The sequence below is a fragment of the Cygnus atratus genome, chromosome 1 (genome assembly GCF_013377495.2).
Source record: "Cygnus atratus isolate AKBS03 ecotype Queensland, Australia chromosome 1, CAtr_DNAZoo_HiC_assembly, whole genome shotgun sequence".
Taxonomy (NCBI): Eukaryota; Metazoa; Chordata; class Aves; order Anseriformes; family Anatidae; genus Cygnus; species Cygnus atratus.
Genome location: NC_066362.1, coordinates 72,882,583 through 72,905,820, shown reverse-complemented (window position 1 = coordinate 72,905,820; position 23,238 = coordinate 72,882,583). Strand labels below are relative to the sequence as shown.

The 23,238-nt window shown below is 37.7% G+C and overlaps 1 protein-coding gene across 1 annotated transcript in view; it reads right to left on the bottom strand.

Annotated features, from left to right (window-relative positions):
• Window positions 1-253: 253 nt before the first annotated feature.
• Window positions 254-23,238, bottom strand: part of SMC1B (structural maintenance of chromosomes 1B) — a 37,420-nt gene continuing 14,435 nt past the window's right edge. The window contains 16 exon segments of the mRNA XM_035550690.1: window positions 254-352; window positions 616-726; window positions 3,751-3,820; window positions 4,056-4,207; window positions 5,614-5,768; window positions 6,534-6,690; window positions 7,582-7,677; window positions 8,979-9,132; window positions 9,979-10,124; window positions 11,580-11,721; window positions 13,368-13,474; window positions 17,302-17,418; window positions 17,918-18,055; window positions 18,673-18,791; window positions 18,794-18,818; window positions 19,839-20,018. Coding sequence (XP_035406583.1) covers window positions 254-352; window positions 616-726; window positions 3,751-3,820; window positions 4,056-4,207; window positions 5,614-5,768; window positions 6,534-6,690; window positions 7,582-7,677; window positions 8,979-9,132; window positions 9,979-10,124; window positions 11,580-11,721; window positions 13,368-13,474; window positions 17,302-17,418; window positions 17,918-18,055; window positions 18,673-18,791; window positions 18,794-18,818; window positions 19,839-20,018 — 1,968 coding nt within the window.

Below are 23,238 nucleotides of genomic sequence, written 5' to 3'. Positions count from 1 at the left end.
GAAAAAACATAAAAAATACCTTTGAGGAAAAGGCTTTGCTTACCAGAATAATACACACTTAATAAAAAACCTGTCTCTCTCTTGTTAACAAACTGTATCAATGAGTAACTCCCTCCAAATTTTAGAATACTTTTTTTTTTTAAAATATAAACATTTATCTATTGACCTCTAATACCCACTTTCAGATTTTAACAGTCAGCTGTAAACATGCTTCTCCTTGTCGCCTGGCCCTGAAGTTATCCATGTTTTATTTTTATAAAGAACTTTGTATGTATTTCTCCCTTTCTTCTTGGTCATCTGGATACTCGGTAAGATCCAAAGTCAGTACCTGACTGAACATACCGTTATCATGCTGAAAAGAGGAAGGATCACAGAATTTAAAACATTTCTGTTACTTAAGTAAACACTTCATAAATGACTGCGATACAATAATGAGCTTGAGTTACCAAAGTGATCTTTTCATCAAGTCAGTACATGCAGTTACTTCTGAAAACAAAATAGTTCAAACCCAACAACAACTTCATACATAATTCACTAGTAATTCTTCAGGTGTAAATCGGTACTTCAACAGAACCAGCTTGTGTTAGTTAACAAAACTTAAGTAATAATTTTTACCTCTAGACACACTCCAATCAATGCATCTGCTTTGGAATAAAACTCTTCCTTCAGAGAAATAACTATCATTTGAAACTGTTCACGTGCCTGCTCCCTAATGAAACTTGATACCTTTGGAAAGAAGCCAAATGATATAGTTAGTTCTGGCCAACTGAAACCACACTGTAATTACTATAATCAGGGAATGGTGAGGAAAGAACTGAACTACATTAGCAACAGAATTCAATGATTCAGTTGTGAAATAAGCAAGATAAAAAATAGAAAACTGTCTTAAGACATACACTGCATATTCTTAAGAACCTCCCTCTGATTTGCTGCTTTATGATAACAATCATTCACTCCAATGAATAAAGCTACAGAAGAACATCAGTGCCAATGAAAATTATTTTATGTATTACAATTTAGAAGGGAGGTTGAAATTCCCAAATCTGAAAAAAAAAAAGTGAAAAAGCTGTTACTGGTTGTTTACTAGTATGCATTTAATGTTAGTCCACATTGTAGGTGACAATTTTTTTTTCCAATGATCTGCAAAATGAAAGGTACAAATATTAAGCTATAAACTGGAGACTGAATAAGGCAGCACCCCGCAATATAAATTACATAGTAAAGGAAAACAAGTACTTTTTAGTCAATCCGTACAGTTTTATCCATGTGTGGTGGAAGATACTATTTGAGGAACAGCCTGTAGTGAATTACATCATTAACATTCAATTTATGATATAATTACAAGAAGATTATTGAACATCTGCTTTAGCAAATCTTTAAACCAGAAAAACATAAAGATTTCTTCATTCAAAGCATAAAAACTAGATACCGCAGAGTACCAGCAACATAACATTTCCACGTATCATTTTTGCTCACTTGCTGTATTAAATGCCTATGAAGATTTTGGTGCTTTCTACTATCAGGGTGATAAAAACTGCATCTTACCGATAAGGAAAGAGGTAAGGAAGACCCTGGGAGCCGGAAGCATTTAAGTTATACATTCAGATCACTGCCATTTTGATTTTGCTCATTCTGCAGTTTAAGACACTTCATACATTCTTAGAGCGTAGTCTAACTCTCCCTACAGGCAGACCTAGATATATATTCAAGCTAATGAAACAATTATTTATTTAGGACACCACTATTTTGTTACCCTTGTTCTGCATCACATGCGCAGCTACTCTGCAAGTAGCTATCGGTTACAGCCTCCATCACAGGCTGCCTGCTTTATGTTGTGTATGTGAAAAGAGCAGCCATTTTGGTAAACTCCCCCAGTCCCTTCCATGCCACATCTAGTGGCAGGAGCAGCAGACAGGAACTGTTTGGTTAGCAACTGTTAATGTGACTCTTTTGGAAATACTTAGTGAGCTATGAATGTGTTTTTTAATCTAAAGAGAAGTAAATCAATCAGATCAGAAATATGTTTTAATTAAGAAACCAGGCTAGCCATTGCTTACAGCATTCTGAGAAGGAATATTGCTTAGCATATTCTAAGATATAAAGTGGACATTTCTTCCGTCAGAGGTATCAGAATAAGCCTACTTGGAGAGGCAAATTGCAGAAAACTCACTGCTGTGTCTATCATCAGTTGTGTTAAGGCACAATTTGTAGTCTCTATGCAAAGTCAGAACATTACCAATGAAGCCACGAACTTCAATGAATGCATACATAATTGACGAGAAAGGTAAGACAGGAGAACTTGGAGGCAGTCTGGTTAACTCTGTAGCAATCTTCATCAGCCAGGATACATCTGACTCCAGAATTAAGAATAACATCCAAAAAACACATTACTAGTATTTAACCAAAACAGATCATCTTCAACTGCTGTGATAAGCCATAGTGGTCCTGAGTGAAAGGCTAATAACTAGAAAAGTATCCTGTTAAAAAGCTTGGATTATGAAGGTGTTTTGTGATCACTTCATTTGTAATCTCATTAACAATCCTGTAATTGACAGGCTAACTCTAATGCTTGCTTAGTTATTTTCATTACAGTTCTATTACATCTAATATAGTATTGCTGAAACATGGTAGACTGTTAAAACACATGCAGTGTACATCATCTCCTCAAAAGTAGTGGATGATGGGTACCCCTCATGGACTTGGATCCTGCGAAACGTTTAAGGAACTTAGGTTCTGGAAAAGGCATCTCCCAAAGCTTGAGGGGTGAGTAACCTCTGAGAAGGAATTCTTCTATCCAGCAGGCACAACTAATGGATCTTCCTAAGCTGTTTACTACAGAGGTACCCTCCAAGCAAACTCTGCAGTGTACTTGACACAACACAGTTAGATCCAGTACGAAAACAAACCAAAACTGTTTGGTGTTCATAAAATTGCTCTCATTTATTAGGTTCTACCAAGACTGACATCACTGTTAATACTGGTAGAAATATATCTCTTACTTTTAGTAGAAAGGAATATTTCCATAATTAAAAAAATCCATGTACATGTGGAGATCTTTTTATTCCTCTCCTAAACAAGGTCTTCTTGTACCAAGTCTTCTCTTCCCAGAGACTGACATCTACAGTTGGCAATCTTTCTTTGTATTCTGTCATAATTTTCTTTCTAGTGACTAACTGCTACCAAAAGGAAAAAAATGAAGCAAGACCAACTGGAAGCTTTTCTTCAATCAAGCAAGAATTCTAAAAAGACTGGAGTGATAGCTCTTAATTGGTGCTAATGAGGATGAAAATATTTAGTAAGACAATCAAATTAAATATATAAAATTAATACTTCAGTAATAGAATGACTTGATTTTGAACACCCAGATAGACTCCCTTCTGCTTCTTAGTATTAAGGGAACACAAAGTGCTTAAAAATTCCAACTAAACAAACCCAGTCACAGATGACCTTTATGTTCGATTGTATCACACCTGTTCACGCTGCATACTTTCACAGTCCTGATCTATTTTTTCAAATTTGGTTTTGAGAACGATTAAGATACTGTTAGATTTATGAATTTAAACCTAGCCTTAGTCAAACACCTCACATACAACCATTATTTCTGTTCTAAACATAATATATTTTGAAATGGGTTAACGCAGCATAATCAATCTCTTTATCCCTATAACCTCTAACAATAAGTAGCCATCCTTCTGCAAAACATACCATTATATTGCAAATAAAAGGATAAGGTAAAAGGGACCAACTTACTTTATCAATGTTTGTGTTATCCAGGGCAGCATCTATCTCATCTAAAATAAAAAAAGGTGCTGGCCGAAAACTGTAAAAGAAAATATACTATTTTGCATTTAGGTGCAAAAATATTAATAAACATTCCTATTACTTTGCAAGTCACTATCATAAAATTCTCATAAAAAGTAATGACAGGTAAAGGATTTTAGTAAGTGACTGCATACTGTATTAGCAGGTTTGTATATAAGTATATAAGCATATAAATATGCTTTCTTCTTGCCACTTAAGCAACAAATACTTGGATAATACCAGAATTTTTTTACCTGTGTATAGCAAATATAAGAGCCAGAGCTGCCACAGTTTTTTCTCCTCCTGACAAACTGTCCATTGGCATAAAGCGCTTTCCTGGAGCCACGCAGTTAAAGCCAATGCCTTCCAGATAAGGCTCCTCGGGATTTTCAGGACTAAGGAATGCCTGGAAATGCATACATTTCAATATTAATGACATTTATAAAATTATTACGATGGGTATTTTTTAGACTAAATACTGAGTGAGCTAGGTTTGAAGCTGGTAAATCAGCTTCATTTGTTGAAAACACTTGTTCATCCATACTGAAGAGCAGCGCTATAAAACTTCCCAGTGAACATTCCTCTTAATTAAGAACAAGCAAGGAGGCTAATTAACAAAACTATTTTGAAAAGGTTCCGCATATTTGTTATTTACAAACTTTTAACTACTAAATAAATTTGTTTTTTTTTTTTTTCAACCTTTTATGTAATTTTTTTTTTTCTAATGGAAACTAGACTATGAAAACAGTTTTCTTTATGGCTTGGAAGTAAAGATAGTTCAAAAACTACATTTTCTTTTTGTGAAACATTAGTTTATAAAATCTAGCTTTGAGTTGCTACTACAGTTCATGCTATCTGAAGAAAGATTTTAATAAAGGTAGGCCTTCCCCTATACTTTGTATGTCAGTTCCCACATTTAAAAATTACAACTATTATTTTAAAGTAATGGCTATTTTACTAAAACATTAAAAAGTATGACAGATAAACTAAATGGTACATAGTTTATGACACAAAGTCAAGACCTGCCTATTATTTAGTCTAGGGTAAAAGGTATGGGACCAGTAATCATAAAGAAAGAAATACTTGACTATACAGTCCAACCTAGAAGCAGAAAGGATATGTTTAAAGATATTTTAGCATTTACTGAATTTAAATTAAATAAATTTAAATATATAAAGCATTTACTGAGTATCTGACTCTGAAGGAAAACATAAAATCTGTAGTTTAAGATGACAAAACTTCAAGCCTGCACTCTAAACATTCAACCACCTCCTGAATCTGACGTGACCGAAGTGTTTGGGTGTTTCCTCTTTACTTTCAGCATTAATACTGAAACTGTAGCAAAGATTAATTGTGACATAATTTTTCCACAGATCCCTTAAAAGTTACCAACATATTAAGTCTATCATTTTAAAAAGATACTTAAGACGGGCATAAGAAGTTTCAGAACATCATACAAAAAAACAGCTAATTGATTATTTTTATAATTATCATTGATTATTTTGATTATTTTTACAATTACAATTGATTATTTACAATTGATTATTTTTATAATTATCAATACTAATGATTAAGTATTTTGAATTATTTGTTACTGGTAACACTTCAAGCTCACATATCTGTCTGATGTCAAGCACGGTCTGGTGTATTATTCTCCTCCGATCTTAAAATTCTCAAGTCATTATTTGTGTAAGTTTCTCCTTCAGAACTGAAACTGTCTTAAGGATACTAAAAACATTAATAAGTTTTCTTATTCTGCATAACAAAGTTTCAAGTACCATTTTAAGCCAAGTACCAGAGAACATGACACACCTGAGCACTACTGTTTCTGCAAAGTTTTTTGTAGATCTGATCAATAGCTATGGAGGCATGCTCAAAGCACTGGCTAAAAAGCTCGTATCTCCTTTTTTTCACCTGTTCAAATTCTTGCTTGGATATTCTGGCCTCCTTTCTGCTGGTCTCAAAAGCTACGAAAAAACACTAAAATTATTCCATAATAAGCCTCTAAGAAAATACACAGAACAAATATGTATTGTACCCCATAACAAGCATCAAAGAAAATACATACTACAGAAAAAGGTTCCAATGCACATGCAAGCAGCATATCAACACTATGAGTTGCCTTCCAGACTTCAACTGGAGGCCCCCAAAACTAGAAAGCTGGGATGTATTCAGTCTGCTCTATGCCACATTGCTCTGGACTAAGCAACAAAATTTTGCCTCCTAATTGTTTCTTTACACTGGGTGGTCTAAGCAGCACCAGTGTTTACTGATTACAGCTTCAGAACTCCTTGGTTTTGGTAGCATTTTAATGTCTGCAATGTTCTTTGAGGACACCAATAATTTTGTAGTGATGCTCATGTCTGTCATTCTGGGCAAACTTTTAATTATGAAAAAATAAAAGAATTTTACTGTTAAAGTCAGTCATTTTTAGAAAATCAGTAAAAATACTTTATAATGCCATTTGGCCAAGAAATCGCTTGTGATTGCTTGTGCAAAGTGATTCTTTGCTACCCATACAAACTGTATTTTAATAAAATACTGCAAAGTATATTTTAAACACTACTTACATATAATTAGAAAGACAACTGAGGATAAACACTTAAGCACAAGAAATACCTCAATACCCGAAAGAAGCAAAACCAGCAAGATCGACCCCAGAAAAAAAGATAATTTTAATTAGGGTGAGAACTCTCACAGCCACTGAAGAGATGAATAAGACTCAGTGTTACCATCCATTGATTCTTGGAACTTGTCCCGAGCTATCTGTAATTTCTCCAATGCTCTCAGGTTTGGAGCAGCTGTCTTCATTAAAGTACTCTCTTTAGATTTTATTTCCTGCTGCATCTGGTTCAGATGAGCCTCTATCTCTTCATCAGACTCCAGGTCCTAAAGAAATAAACAACACCAACAAAAAAAACAGAGACATAAAATTTGCTTTTAGGCCAAGACATTTCAACATATACAACAAACAGTCATGGTTTCTGGAGAAGCACCCACTCATCTAATAGTTTTATCCGGAAACACAACTAAACAAAAAACTCAACCCAGGATCTTAGCTCTCCAAATCAATTTACCAGGTCCTAAGTATTGTTCTACAAGACCTGTAAAAACAGACAAATTCCCTTCAGCATCGAAGTCCATGTTTAAATACAACACAGGATGGAGACTAGCAGAAATCATTACCTGATTTCTGAGAAAAGCTTTCAAGACACGTTCCTGAAGATTTTTTTTGAGGTAAGTTAAAATGACAGATTCCTCCTTGTTCTGCACCTAACCTCTGATATTTAATTATTTTCCTGATTAAAAAGAAATATATACACAAAATCCTGCTAAGAATATGTGACTGTTACAAAGGGAAATATTCTAAGTTTCAGTTTCCGAAAATACTACAGAAAGATGGTGCAGCTCCCTCACATCACCTCTTGCAGCCAATCCCTGGTTTCTAGAGTTTTGTGTTGTAATCTATTGTGGTGGAAATTAAAGGCAGAAGGTAAAGAGGAAGGAAAAAAAATCAGTTATATTTACTACTTCTCTATTCTATTCTTATGGTTTAAGTAAGCTTTAAATTAAATTTAGTAACATAGTTAACTGAGCTATCTAAAAATCCCACATATTGCTATGTACGATTGCAAAACCAAAACAAACACATATGCACACACTTTGGCTTACCAGTGTTTTAAAAAACTTTCAATTGAAGGCTAAGGTGAGGACTAAATAAATTTCAACAAAATATTTCAAATAAAAATAAAACTGCGTTTATTTTAAACAAGAGATTACCTTCAGGTCATTTGCTAGGCCACTGTAGTCTATCTTAATTGCCTCTTCCCTGTCATAGATAGTTGTAGTCTGAGTGCCTTCTGTTTCAGTTCCTAGCTATAAATACAGTGGACATTCCAGTTCAGAAATATGAAAACAGTGAAGTTTTAAACTCTTTAAACAATACATTGAAAGGACAGGAAAAGACGAGACAGTTGTAACAGGGTATGAGCTAAACTTTTCACTGCTCCTCCCTCATCCAAAACTTAAGTAACTTAAGATCCTACAAATCTAAGGAAATCAAGGCACCTTTTATATAACGATGAAAATATCTGCCAATTTCAGTTTAAAGCTAAGATGAAAGCAGCAGTAATAGATTTGAAATCTATTTAGAACAATTTGCACAATGAAAATCTACCATTCTCTCCTGATGGGAAATAATTTACTTTTCTATAATAATTCATTCCCCTTTCAAGAAAAGGCTCTGCAGTGTGTAAGTCAAGGCATTTCTTCTATTCAGTTGGCCTCAGAAAAAAATCAATTCTGTTTAACACAGGCAGAGCATCTTCTGTACTCTGTAAGTCTCAATTTCAAACAGCTACCTGCCCTTGAATGAAACGTATCATTATCAGTTCCTTTCCCACCATGCTTCTTTCTCAGAACTAATATAATAATAATGTCCTCTCAATGTTATTACCCAGGAATCAAATTTGTTACTCCTACTGCCTACCTCCTTATTTTCTGTCTTCCATATTCATGAACTGATAACTGAGCTACCTACATACTCTGATGATTATCAATTCATCTCTATCCCCTTCAGATGAGTGCCTATTTCACCGTCTTCATTTTTTGCTTCTGACCCACCCATTTATACCTATCCTCCAACAAAAGCACCTTTCTAAGGAATGAGCTCAACAAGATTCCTTCCAAATTTGCAGACACAACTCCCTCAAAAGCAATAGTGCCTTTTTTTTTTTTTTTTTTCAATAGTGGAGAAAGTATAATTTCTCCTCACAAGGGATTGGCTGGAGAAAGAGAGAAGACTGAGAAAAATAGTAAGGTTCAATCCCCTGCTAGCAGAAATATTTCTATTTTAGCCTATCCCTGATTTCTGTAAGTACCTGTATCTACTGAAGACAAAAGGAAGATTTTAGACCGTATTTATGTTATGAATATATGATTAACCAAGTATTATCTCGACCCATGTACATGCCACATTTACTTATGTTTGACTTGAACCTCGTATGTCCTCTTATGTCTATCTAGAATACTCCTTCAGGCCAATTTGTACCACTGATTTTAGATATCATGCAGGAATACTTTTCAAGCACAGGCAAAAACACTTGCAAACAACATTTTGGTAGACAAAAATAATAGACACCTGCATGGTATCTATCTTACATAAACATTTTAAGTACCTCTACTTCGCTGATATCATCCAGTGATCCAAATAGGAGATTTATTTTCAAGTCCTGCACCTTGCACTCAAGAAGCATATTATGTCTCCTTAATCTTTTATCTTCCAATGAGGTTTCTATAGCTGCAGCTTCCTTTTGTAATTTTGCAGCTTCCCTACATAAACAAATGGCACAAAACCATTAAGAGCAGCAGCATCACTGCCAATAACATCTACAGTCAAACAGCATGAAAACCAGTTACCTTTGCAATCGCCATCAAAAATAAAGAAAATGGGTACTTAAATTTCTCCATCCCCTTTGTGACCTGAAAGCACCAAGATCCTACAAGTCTGTGTCAACATATATTTTTTAAACATCATAAACCTAACGATTAAGAGACAGTACATTAAACACATTAGTAATAAACAAGCATGAGAAAACTGAAATGTAGACTGTCTCTAAAGCAGTTGACTTAAAAGAAGGATAAGGACAAAACAGTGACCCAAAATTAACATTAGTTTAAGGTATCCAACACTTGAAAGGACTGGAGAAAATTGGAACGCTAAAATCAGAAAAAAAATCTCATTAAGTAAACTAGCTGTACAACCCAAATGAATATATGAAACTACCAGCAAACATGTGCAGTAAAACACTTCAAGAACTGTTTAACATCTTTTAACATGCTCCCCTCAAATCAAGTTGTAAGCTAGTATGTAGCTAGTAGAAATCAATATATATTTATCAGAAATTACAATAAGAACTATCACTAGGTATATAAACTATATAGAATAACATTTCTCATTATGGGATGCTCTCATGAGGTAATCTCATCCACATTACTTTGGGGAACCACATATGGAAGTGGAAGCCGTTTTTACCTCATGCATACTGTAAATGCCAGTTACCGTGTCTCTAATGATCTTTCACATGAAAACAGAACATGAGAAATTCAGACATCACAAGAACTCCTCTAAAGATTATAACATGTATCATTTTTCTCAGGAGTACAATTAGTAATTACCTATTAAGAGTTAACAACTTCTTTCTGAACTCTTCAACTTCACTTTGGGTTTTCATAATCTCAGATTTATGAGCACTTAATGTATCCTTAAGACGTTGCTCCTCCTCCACAATTTCGTTCACCCTTTTTAGATGCTTTTCCTCATCCTGCATCAAAATATTTTCATTTTTAACCTTTTACCAAAAAACCTTTAGTATACAGCTATACATAAAGTTGATGTTTAAACCCATTACAATACTTCAAAACGTGTTGCAGCACAAAGTCTGAAGGGCACGGTGAAAAAAGCCCATCTTACACATTAGAAGATCCAGCTGTTTTGTATACTTAGGCACGGCCAGCTCCAGATTTGTGACTGTACCAGACTAGATGATAATGCCACCAAACACAGCATGGATCCTAGGTTTCCTACAATCCACGGACTACTCTTTTCCTCAGTTATTCCCATAGCCCTACTAAAAGGATCCCATCTGCTGCACTTGTATGACATATTTAGCAACACCTTAGGTACCTGAAATCATTTTAAAAGTATTGTTCATTAAAAGATAAATCCTGAGGCAATCTGCATAAAATAAAGAATCTCTGAAAAGTATCTGCAAAGAGCAAAACACAGTTGAAGTACTTTAGATAAGTCTACCCCTATATAACCCATACAACTGCTAAATTGCTAGAAATGAGGTGCCAGAATATAGCAAACCTGATGTTACATACAAAAAGACATACTGCTTAAGACTCCGGCACTATGGCAACTTGATCAAGACCTGCTGCCATTACAGTATCAGAACAAAGTATCTTCAGAATTTAACTTAATGTATTTCAACAGAATTACACGCATGGGCCATCAAGTCAGAGGGTTTTGTGCATGACAGAGTCACGGTCTATTGTTTTTCTCAGTATCAGAAGTACGTATCTTCTTACGTATTATTTGTTTCTTTAAAAGTTCCTAGAATGCATATGTCAAATGATGCATTCCCCCCCCCCACTTTGGAGCAGTTTTTACTTTATTCAAAGCACTGTTCTAGTGCACCATAAGCACAGTTTATTTAACAAGCAAAATACTATGAAAATTAATTATGATTTTTTTTCCATATTATCAACATGATCTTGCTGAAGTAATTAAAAACAACAAAAAATGCTATGAAAGAAGAGTTCATGCATATTACTTCCATTAAAAATCTAAATTGGCTTTCATTACTAAATTATTTTATGCCTATTTGTATTTGTGAAGCACCATAAAGATGCAAAGCACCAGCATTATTTACTATTAATCATAAAATATGCTGGAGTCTCAGCTACATACTATTAGTTTTATCTGTAGTCATATGCTGCCATTTCATATAAACTGAACACAACCCTGTACAAACAGTAGTCCCAATTTTATTTTTAGTGAATTTATTTTAAATAATTAATAAATATTCTAATATGACAGACTATTCCAAGGTCAAAAGAATAACGTGCAGCTGCATTTTTTTTGTTTCTTAACTTACAAAGTCAGGACCAAATTAGGCACTAGAAGAATTACTCAACAGATTTTGTGATGTTTAAAATTGTAATTCAGCACATTCTGTCCTCTCAGCCCCGGATATATTATATATGTGCATTACCTTAAGTAGCCCAGTAATCTCCAATTCATCTTTTTGAATTGTTTGCCTCAACTTGCTGACTGTGTCTATTAATTTCTGTAGATGATCACGATTATATTCCAGCTGAACATTTAGTCGTGTCTTCTGATTTTCAAACTCCAGTCTAGTGAAAGTACAGTATTTCAAGCCAACACTTACAAACCAGGATAGTAACTGTCATTTTACATTATTAAAAGATACATTTTCAACTTCTACTATTTAGATATATATTTTTTTGAATCTTCTACTGGATCACAGAAATTTGCATACATAGATTTCACTACACCAAATCATGCAGATATACTGGAATTTATAAAAATACAGTGGTAATCTTTCCACAAATAGAATATAAGGATCTAACAGGGTCACATTCAACATCAAATTTAACGCTAAAGGTTCTTGTATCTCAGTGTAAGGGATGAAGATAAGTGATAGAGAGATGAGCTGGGCAAAAGCTACCCTAGTGCTGTGTCCAGTGCCTGCACTCCCTGCTCAGCCTTAGGAGTAAGCCTCCTCATCAGCAGACACATATGTATATCTGATTATAAAAAGCTCAGCTGGGAGGTAGTAATTAAGTAACATGAGACCAGAGCTTTTTAGGCCATCTTCAGCCATGCTCATCCTCTCTTAATTGAGACCTGTATTTGTTTATAGGGGTACAACAGCAGAAGCTTCCTCACTTTCTGCTGTGAGAAAGGAACGAAATAAAACCAAGTGGCTGCTCACAGAAAGGTTCCCTCTCAGCTGTTACTATCTGTCTCTCAGCTTTAAGCTCCTGGATAACATACCGCCAGCACTGCATCTGTTGTTCAGGCGAAAGGGCTGACAACAGCAGCTTCAGGCTCTTTAGACCAAGGTAAGAATGCACTCTAGCACAGGCTTACAGGACTAATGATAGCAAGTTAGGGCACAAGCAAGACCAAAGCCATATGTGCAGGGTAGCATACAGCCATGCAAAAACCTGCTCTTTCCATTATTATATAAACAGCTCTCTACACATCACCATACTTCTGTTCTCACCAACATAAATAAATGATCGAATCACTTCTGTCAGGTGCTTTTAATTTCAACAGAACGTACTGCACTATCTCACTGCAACTCTAGCCAAAGATGCACATTTAGCCAAATTTCTGGAAGCCAGCCAGAGGGTCTCTTTGTAAATGCTGCTGAAAAGAAAATGGAGTTCAGCACTAGACATCACAGTAGTCATGTTAAAAAAAAAAAAAAAGCATACTTTCTATAAAGTATGTCAGGAAATGCATTGTTATCTGCCAGAAAATGCCTGCTCCACAAGCAGACATTTCATTTTAACACTCATTCCTTAAGATACAAATTTGTGATCCTGCGACATTCAACCTTTTTGAGTGGAATACCAGTTGAAAGTTGCCTGTAAGAAAATTAAGATGCCATTTTCCTTCAATAGTACGTTCCTATACTGAATCACTGCATTTTACATCCAGTTCTTCTTTAAGATTTATGACCATGACGAAGCCTTCACATCATCCTCAATTGTCATTTCTCAATGTGGATTTTAGATAACTATGCCTTAGCAACTATGCTACATTTTACCTTCAAGTTTGTTGCAAAACACCTCTGGCTGTAACTGTCTAATAAACCCAAACCATGGCAGTGGCACTGCTAATTCTTGCAATGGTAATATACCTCCTTCAGTCTTATAGGCTTTTGGGGTATTTCCTGTGATGGAGTTACTTGTTTACTGATGTGCACAATCTGATATATTTTTTTTAACATTTCAATTACAAATACAACCTTCTTCTATCGATCTCCTCTTGCTGTCTCACGTGTTCTTGTTCATACACACGTATATTTTCTACGCCAATTTCTTCACAGAATTCCTTGAAAACAGCATCTTCAGCCTTGGGATAAATAGAGAAGGAGCACAATGTTTATGCTGTTTTGCAGCTCAAGGAAGGACAACACTTAAATAATCATCTCATGCTACAGACTAGATTTTCAAGGCACTTCAAGGAAACAACAAATGGAACTAAGAATCTGTACGTGACATTTTCAAATAACACCTTCAGTACAAATGCCCAATAGAAGGTGTATTATCTGCAAAATGTAACTCCCATCTAAGCTCTTCCTGACAGCACCTGGTCATTATAAAGGTCATTACAGTATAACCAACTTCCTTAGTTTTGTCTGTGGTTCCCACTCACCTGAAGGAAAGAAAACTAAATGGTATACAAGATACTAATGAGCTACAGGCTTCTCAATGTAGTTCATTTCTTCACTTTAACCCTTTCAAGCGATCCATAAATATTAATTGCTACATCCCATTTAAAGCAGAGCCACAACAAAAGAGTTGCTACAGAACCTCCCGTTTCCTAATTATACAGTACATACTAACAAAAGCAATGGACTGAACAACATTTCAAGACAACTTTACAGACCAAAAAATGACTGTTTACATTGTTTTGGTCTCTAGGCCTGTTTAACCAGATATCAAATGCTGTACCTAACCAAGTAATATTATTCACAGGAAACTGACAGGCAGTCTGGTTTTGTTTTTTTTTTTTTTGAGGGGGGGGAGGGGAGATTGTTTTTTTTTGGTTTGCTTTCCCCCAATACAAGCAAAAGAAAATTTACCCGGATTTGTGATTCTTATGGTGCAAACACTAATGACTTCCTCAGTGTCTGCTGATGACACACATCTGCACTCCCCCGTGCCCATACCACAGCCAAGACAATATGCTGTAGTTCTGGTTTCTCCACATGCAGAATTTCAGTCATAGATTAATTCAAGAAAGTTTTTAGCCTCTGACCCATTCTTATCAGTCTAAGCTATATAACGTACTATGCACCTCACGTAACTCCTAATAGTGGTGAGGAATATGTGTGAGGAACATAAGCATTGGGGTGCAGGGCTGTGAATTTTCCAGATTAAACTACAACACCACTCTTCCACAGGACGTACCAGATTCCTTAGTGTTTGGCAAGACCTATGACAAAGGTGGCTTTCAGAGAGCAGTAGAGAATAACGTATTTATTTCTCAGAGAGACCAGAGCTGTTATCTGAATTCTAGCAGAACACAGTATGAAACCCCTTTTGGTACTATATTGGGCTTTAATTCTATTCACTTCACTGAATGCCTTCTATCTCTTCACAATAACCAACCTTTTGAATTTGGCAGCTATCAGCATGAACTATTTTGGAGACCATCTTAAGGGAATGAGAGGGAGCTGAGGCTATGAGGTGGCAGAACTGTCTACAGAAAAGACAGCCTGGAAATCTAACCTGTTAGATCACATAACATCTTTGAGAACTTCTGTTGCTGATAAAAAGGGAGGAGGAGTAGGCTTCAATGACAATAGTCATTAGGCATACAACAATCTTAAAAAACAAACAAAACCACAAAATGAAACAAACAAAAAAAAAAGAAAAAAAATCAGTGCAACGAGGAATTTGCTGACTCAGCCACTATGCTGGGTGATGAACAGGCTGAACAGCAGAGCCCAAAGCATCGTAGTGACTGGGGCTGCATCTGGCTGGCAGCTGGTCAAAAGCAGCGTTTCCTGAGGCTCAGATCTAGGGCCAGTCCCGACCAACACTTTTATCGATGATCTGGATGCAGAAGCTAAGTGCATCCTCAGCAAGTTTGATGATACTAAACTGGGAGATGCAATGCTGTTAAATCCCTGGAGGAACAACAGGCACTGCAGAGGACTCTAGATAGACAGAAACACTGGGCAATCATCACTGGCGTGAAGTTCACCAAGGGTTAATGCCGGGTGCTGCACCTGGACACAGGCACAGACTGGGAGGCAAGTGGCTGGGGAGCAGCTCAGCAGACAGGGACGTGGGGGTGCTGGTTGGCAGCAGGCTCAGCATAAAGCAGCAGCGTGCCCTGGCAGCCATGGGGCAAACTGCATTTTGGGGTATATTAAACACAGCACAGCTAGACAATCAAAAGAGGTGATTCTCCTGCTATATTAAAGTTGGCGCAGCCTTATCTTTAGTATTGCGTGCAGTCTGGGCTCCACAATATGAAAAGGACATTAAGGCCCTTGAAAGCATCCAGACGAGGGCAACAAAGCTGGTAAGAGGGCTAGCAGGCTTGTTCTGTGAGGAGAGGCTGATGACACTTGGGTTGCCCAGTCTGGAGAAAAGGAGCCAAGAGGCGACCTCCCTGCTCCCTGCAGCTCCCTGAGGAGGGGAGTGCCCAGGGAGGTGCTGGTCTCTGCTCCTGGTCACCGATGACAGGATGTGAGGGAACAACACAAAGCTGTGCCAGGGGAGGGTCAGACTGGGCATTAGGAAAAAATTCTTTACTCTGAGGGTGGTCCAACATTGGAATGGGCTTCTTAGAGGAGTGGTTGATGCCCCATGCCTGTCAGCACTCAAGAGGGTGGACAATGCCCCCATTACAGGGCTAGCCAGAAGTTAAAGCCTAGAAGAGGTCAGGCAATTAGACTACATCGCTGTAGGTCCCTTCCAATGGAACTACTCTATTCATTCCCCCAGCATAATCAAAGCAAACAGAAAACACAGATATTTGTCACTTTCCAACAAAAAAAAAAAAAAAGGAATCTTTACACTGTTGGTCTTTATTTGCTTTTCAAGTATATAGTGGTGTAATGTCATCACCTAGACACAAGACCTGCAGAGTCCAAAATAAAGTATTCTAGCAGCATTGAGATCTGTTCTCAGCTCTAGAGAACTGATAGAGCTCTATTCCTGATGGCATGTGCATGCCTAATCTGTCTCTGGGTTCCAGAAGTGTGGATCGTCTTTTCCAGAAGAAGAGATACCAATAGTGTGTTTTCATGTAGACACTGAATGGGTTCAGCCATGACTGCAAAAAGAATGATTTTCAGAAGGGCAGTCACCTCTACAGACATCTGCTTAGTGCTGATTACCAAGAGATCTGTAAATCTTGTGGGTGTATAGGTATACAGAGAGTTTAAAATTGGGCTTCATGTATGTATATGTTGTCACAGACCCATATGAGCCAGGAAGACTTCACGGCAAAAGGTGGTTATGGTTTAGTCATGCAGTCACACTCTGTAATTATCTTTTCACATTAAAAAGAAAAAATCCTGTAAATATTTTCTTACCAAAAACTTAGACATTGGAGTCTCAGAACAAGTAAGATAAGACTTTTGAGATTATACCCTCAGACATGGAAAAGCTGGAGTATTTTTCTGTGATTTGATCCACACTGGAAGTTTGTACTGTACATCTTTAAAGCTGTGAAATTTGACGGACTGTCCATGCTCAATACTACAAAGAGCAAATCATATTTAATAGCAGAGGAGGAAGAGGAAAGATAAGAAAACCCCTATTCTTCAAACTCAAAATTAATTTTCTCCTGTATCAACTGAAATTATAGCATATATATTAGGCAAAGCATCATCTAGTATTCAAAGTATATGCATTCCCTTGGTTGGGTTTGTGTTTGGCACATATAAGTCACAGAATTTTGATTTTAATGAAACTGATTTGCAAACCTATGCTTCATACATACTAATGCCCAAATGTAAAGTAAGTACATTTCAGTTCATAGTGACCTTGGTAAGAAAGGTAGAAAAGGTGGGATGATTACTGGAGTAATTTACAAACCTAGTCTACAAAGTAGGTTATAAAGTTAGAAGTTTTCCAAGCTCTAATACCACCTGGTACAGAAAGAAGTTTCTGTAGAATAACAACATAAACTGTGCTGACTATGACAGAAGGACCTACCTCATTGATTTTCTTCTGAAATTCTTCTATTTTTAATTCTCTCTGTAGTACTCCTTCATTTATCATATCATGCTGAGACTCAGTATTTACTAGTTCACTTTCCAGCTTTGATTTCTCCTACATAGAAGGGAAAAAGATGCTAATTTTTCTTAACAGGATGGTCAACTTCCTAGAAACTAACACCTTTCTGATCCAGATGAACTGTACTTTACTGATTAAAAATACTAAGTATTTTCTTCTCAAATGCTACTTACTCACACTTGTTGCTGATTTACATGCAATAGTTACAGTAGAGAAGCAAATTACATAAGTATCATTTAAGTGTCTGTTGACTTAAACCAGACATTGGAAAGTTACTAAATGATAGGCCAAACTTAGCAGAAATTCATATTAATTTAAAAACTAATTTAGAAAAAGCCTCGTTTAGATTATTTTGTCATTTAAAAAATATATATTTTAGTAATTCTTTAGTCATAACTGCTGTATGTAAAACAAATTAAGGTAAAAAACCTATATTAGGAAGTAATACTTCACTGCTGGTAATTATAATTTATAAAGATATGTACGAAAATACAATGATTAAAAGCATGAAAATTATAAAGGCTTAGTACTACACCATGTAGAGATTAGCAAGATGTTTCTTTTTAATAAGGTCTAATTCAGTCTGTGAATATTTAAGCCGTGTCTGAGTTCCATGAGACTGAGCATGCAACTGCTTCAAATCAGTCTCCTTACGTTTGATCTTCATTAAGTCCTAGAAAAATATTACAATAGGAGAAGAGAAAACGCATTTAAAATGAAATTCGATATATTTGGAAATTATTTGTTTTTCAGGTTTGTTAACTATTTAAGGCTAGCCTCGCTGACAATGGCCACGTTCAAAGTAAATGCTGATAGCATTGGTCATACTCAAGCATCATTTTACATAGATTTATTTCTTAAAAGAAAGCACAGACTTGCAAATTGCTACTCTCTGCCCTGACCCCTCATTCCCCCTCCAATAACTAGAGGTTTGGAGAATCATTTTATATTGACATGTTTTGGTCTGCGCAAATATTTTCATGTTAGCAGAATGTATTGACTTTTTTGCTACAAGTTGTAGGGTACTTTAAACCGCAGGTTTTTTTCCTTGAAGGAATATATATTAACAACACTGTCCTTGTTCTCCACCTCTGTGGTACATGAACCAACCCATCAGCTGAAGACAGGGACCCACAGTACATTACTAAAAACTAGAAGAGTATAAACAACTATTATGTCCTGTTTACTGCTTATGGAAGTTTAGAGAATCACCTTCATCTCTCCCACTCTTAAATTAAATTAAATTAGACTTTATGCCTTTTGCAGTTAAGTGCTCTTTAAGAGGCCTACCTTTAGTTCATTAATCAAGCTCTCTCTTCTTTCTTTCATTTTATTTATTTCTTTATCATCCCAACATCTGGCTTTAAATCTTAAATCGCTTGATCCTCCAGAAATCACTCCAGATTTCAAAATAAAGTTCCATCAAGTGCCACTGTCTGCAAGTAAAAATTAGTAAGTAACTAAATAAATTCTTAACACAAAGCAGCCAAACTACACTGTGAACTAGTGCATCAAAATATCGTAGTTAAACAAGTGACAAACATATTCTTGTTGGACTCTGTATTCCAAACCCGCTAATATGAAATATACTAAGCCACAAAAAAAGCCTGCTGTTTATGGCACGGGTCACATTTTGTTATTATTACAACAGATCAGAAAAGGAAATGAAATCCTGTGATTTCCTTGTATTTAGGAAGTTTATAGGAGACATTCCTGTATGTTAGTAATTTAGGTTGTGGCCAGGTCAGTAGAGCAAAACAAGCAAGGTGATAATGGAAGGAAAACTCTACAGCTGGAAGAGTGAACACCTCATTTACAAACAGAAAACTTCAGTCTTAGTAAAGAACGTGTTTTTTTTTTTTTTTTGTAAGTCATCTCAATTTCAAGCAACCCAGATGCCACGCTCACCTTCAACTTAAAGCTGTTCTAACCAAGATTTTTAAAAGCTTTAGTAAGTGTATAAAAGTGCTCCACAGACAGTGACAGAAATAGAGATATGGCTAAAAAGAAAAAAAACTGCAAGAGACAGAGAAGCTGTTTCATCTGTCTACAGTCTACATCTGCAACTATCAGATTTTTAAAATAATTTTTGAAAGCGTTTCTTCACAGAAAAGCTATCAAGATATTTGTATTTTTAAAATCAACTATTTTAAGAACAGGATTATCCATTTTTCCTCATCTTTCCTTTCATCAACAGAAGACTATGTCAAGAAATAAGTCTGAATGCTAACAATCTTTTCTAATCTGTCTCCTTTACCTAGGAAATCATTTAAATGTACTACTGTAGAGAGAAAAATGCAAGCATGTAAAATACCTGGCTATTTGTTTATGTGGGAATAGACTAGAGAGCACAGCATCATTTTATGTTTATCTGCAGTATTTTGTAGGATGTTTACAGAATAAATATTTAAATGGCATTAAATACCCAACATATAGAACAAAATTCAACTTCTTACTTTCAACCTCACTGGTCCATCAAATGCTATTTGTCTTGCTTCTTTAACTGTTTCACAGACCAAGCCATTCCCACTCACAAACTGAATTACTTTTTTCAGTGGAGCAAATGGAGTTTGTACAACATCCACCAGCATTTTAGCTCCTTTTATCTCTCTTAACTTCTCATTAATTGGCTTAACCTGTAAAACAAATATGCAGTGTTTAAAATTCACGTTGTAATAGCAAACCATATCCGAATCTCAGTGGTCTGGGGACAGGATGTATAAATCAAAAGAATGGGTCACTCGGTCGCTACAAAAGTAGAAACAGATCTGTTTTTCATGTTCTGTGTACAAAACAGTCCTGAAACCTGTAAAGCCTCACTTTCAACAGGCCCTGGTCCTCATGGGGGAATTCAACCAAGCAGCTGTCTTCTCAAGAGACAACACAGCAGGACATAAGCAATGTAGGAGGCTCCTGCAAATCACTGACAACTTCCTCACCCAAGTGACAGAGGAGTCTGTGAGGAGAGGTGCTCTGCTGGACCTCATACTCACCAATAAGGAGAGGCTCGCTGGAGATGTGAAGGATGAAGGCAACCTCGACTGCAGTGACCCTGCGATAGGAGAGTTCTCCTAAGAGGAGAGAGTAGGGCAAAAAGCAAGATGATGACACTGGATGTCAAGAGAGCAGACTTTGGTCTCTTTAAGGATCTGCTTGGAAGAGTCCCATGGGACAAGGCCTTGAATGGAAGAGTGGCCCACAAATGCTGGTTAATTTCAAGGATCCCCTCCCTCCAGGAGAGGTCTATACCAACATGCAGGAAGTAAAAATGGCAGGAAGGCTACAAGGAAAAAAAACAAAAAACAAACAAACAAAAGAAGTATACAGAACATGGAAGCATGGACACAAGACCTGGTAGGAAAACAGAGGCACTGTGCAAGCACGCAGATTACAGTTAAGGAAGCCAAATTCCAAACAGAATTGAATATGGCCAGGGATGCCAAAGGAGGAGCTTCTGTAAGTGCATAGATGACAAAAGAAAGATGAGGGAAAACACATGCTTTCTGCTGAATGAGGCAGAGGACCTGGTGACAAAAGGTATGATAAAAGATCTCCTTCACCTCAGTCTATACTAGCAAGACCAACCTTCAGGAACACCAGGTCCCAGACACCAGGGGAAGGCTAAAACAAGGAAGACGTGCCCTTGGTGAAAGATCAGGTCAGTGAATGCTAAAGCAAACCAGAAATACAGAAGTCCATGGGCTCTGATGGGATGAATACACAAGAGCTGAGGGAACTGGCTAATGTAATTGCAAGGCCACTTTCAATAACGTTTGAACAATCATGATAACTGGGAGAGATGCCTGAGGACTGCAGGAGAACAAACATCTTTCTCATCTTCAAAAGGGGCCAAGAAGGAGGACCCACAAAACTACAGGCCAAACAGCTTCATCTACAGCCCTGAGAAGGTGATGGAGCAACTAACTCTGGCATCCATTTCCAGGCATATGAACAAGAAAGTAACCAGGAGCAGTCAGCACAGACTCACCAAATAGCCCTCCACAATGAAACGACTGGTCTGGTGGATGAGGGAAGAGCAGTGGATACTGTCTCCCGGGACTTCAATAAAGGCTTTTGACCCTGTCCTCAGCACGATCCTCACAGACAAGCTGTTGACGTATGAGCTGGATGAGCATTCAGTGAGGTGCCCTGAAAACTGGCTGAACTGCCAGGCTCAACGTGGCAGGAGTCCAGCTGGAGGCCAGTAACAAGGTATGTATCCCAGGAGTCAGTACTGGGTCCAGTCCCGCTGAACATCTTCATTAATGACCTGGACGATGGGGCAGGGTGCACCCTCAGCACGTCAGCAAATGGCACAGAACTGGGAGGAGCAGCTGATAGACCAGAGCGTCATGCTGCCACCCAGAGCTGGACAGGCTGGAGAACTAGGCAGTGAAGATCTTCATGACATTCAGCTAAGGGAAATGCTAAGTCCTGCCCCTGGGAAGGAATAATCCCATGCTCCATGACACACTGAAGGCTGACAAACCGGAAAGCAGCCCAGCAGAAAAGGACCATGGGGTCCTGGTAGACACCAAGTTTAATATGAGCCAGCAAAGTGCCTTTGCAACAAAGAAGGCTAATGGTATCCCAGACTCAACTGACAGCACTGTGGCCAGCAGGTCAAGGGAGATGATCCTTCTCCTCCCCTCAGCAGCGCTGTGGGAAGTACTGTCTCCAGGCCTGGTCTCCCCAGGACAAGAAAGACATGGAGCTACTGGAGTGCAGCAAAGGACTGCTAAGATGATTAAAGGGACTGGAACATTTCTCCTGTGAGGAAAGGCTGAGATACGTGGATCTGTTTAGCCTGGAAAAGAGAAGGCTCAAGGGAATCTCAACAGCATGTACAAATACCTGAAGAGACAATACAAAAAACACAGAGACAGGTTTCTGCACTGAGGTGCCCAGTGCCAGGACAAGAAACAACAGGCACAAACTGGAACACAGAAGGTTTCACCTGAACATTAGGAAGCCTTTCTGTGCTATGGGTCACAGAGCAATGGACTAAGCTGCCCAGAGAGGTTGTGGAGTCTCCCTCCTTGGAGGCATTCAAGAGCTGTCTGCACATAGTCCTGGGCAACGTGCCCTACATGGCCCTGCTTTGGCAGAGCGGTTGGACAACAACCTGTTGTTCACAGTGTCTGTTCACAAACAGTGACAGACTGGTGGGAGATGTGGTGGTCGGGAGCTGTCTTGGGCAGAGTGACCACGAAATGGTAGAGTCCTCTATTCTTGGCGAAGTCAGGAAGGGGACCAGTAAAACCACTGTACTGGACTTCTGGAGGGCAGACTTTGAGCTGTTCAGGACACTGGTTGGCAGAGTCCCTTGGGAGGTGGTTCTGAAGGGCAGAGGAGTCCAGGAAGGCTGGGCACTCCTCAAGAAGGAAAGCTTAATGGCTCAGGAGCGGTCTGTCCCCACGTGCCCAAAGACAAGCCGGCACGGAAGACCACGGACCTGGCTGAATAGAGAGTTGTGGCTCGAGCTTAGGAGAAAAAGGAGGGTTTATAATCTTTGGAGAAGAGGGCGGGCCACTCAGGAGGACTATAAGGATGTTGCGAGGCTGTGCAGGGACAAAATTAGAAAGGCCAAAGCTCATCTGGAGCTCAATCTGGCTACTGCTGTTAAAGATAACAAAAAATGTTTTTATAAATACATCAACACAAAAAGGACGACTAAGGAGAATCTCCATCCTTTACTGGATGCGGGGGGAAGCTTAGTTACAAAAGATGAGGAAAAGGCTGAGGTGCTCAATGCCTTCTTTGCCTCAGTCTTTAGCGGCAAGACCAGTTGTTCTCTGGATACCTGGTACCCTAAGCTGGTGGAAGGGGATGGGGAGCAGGATGTGGCCCTCGCTA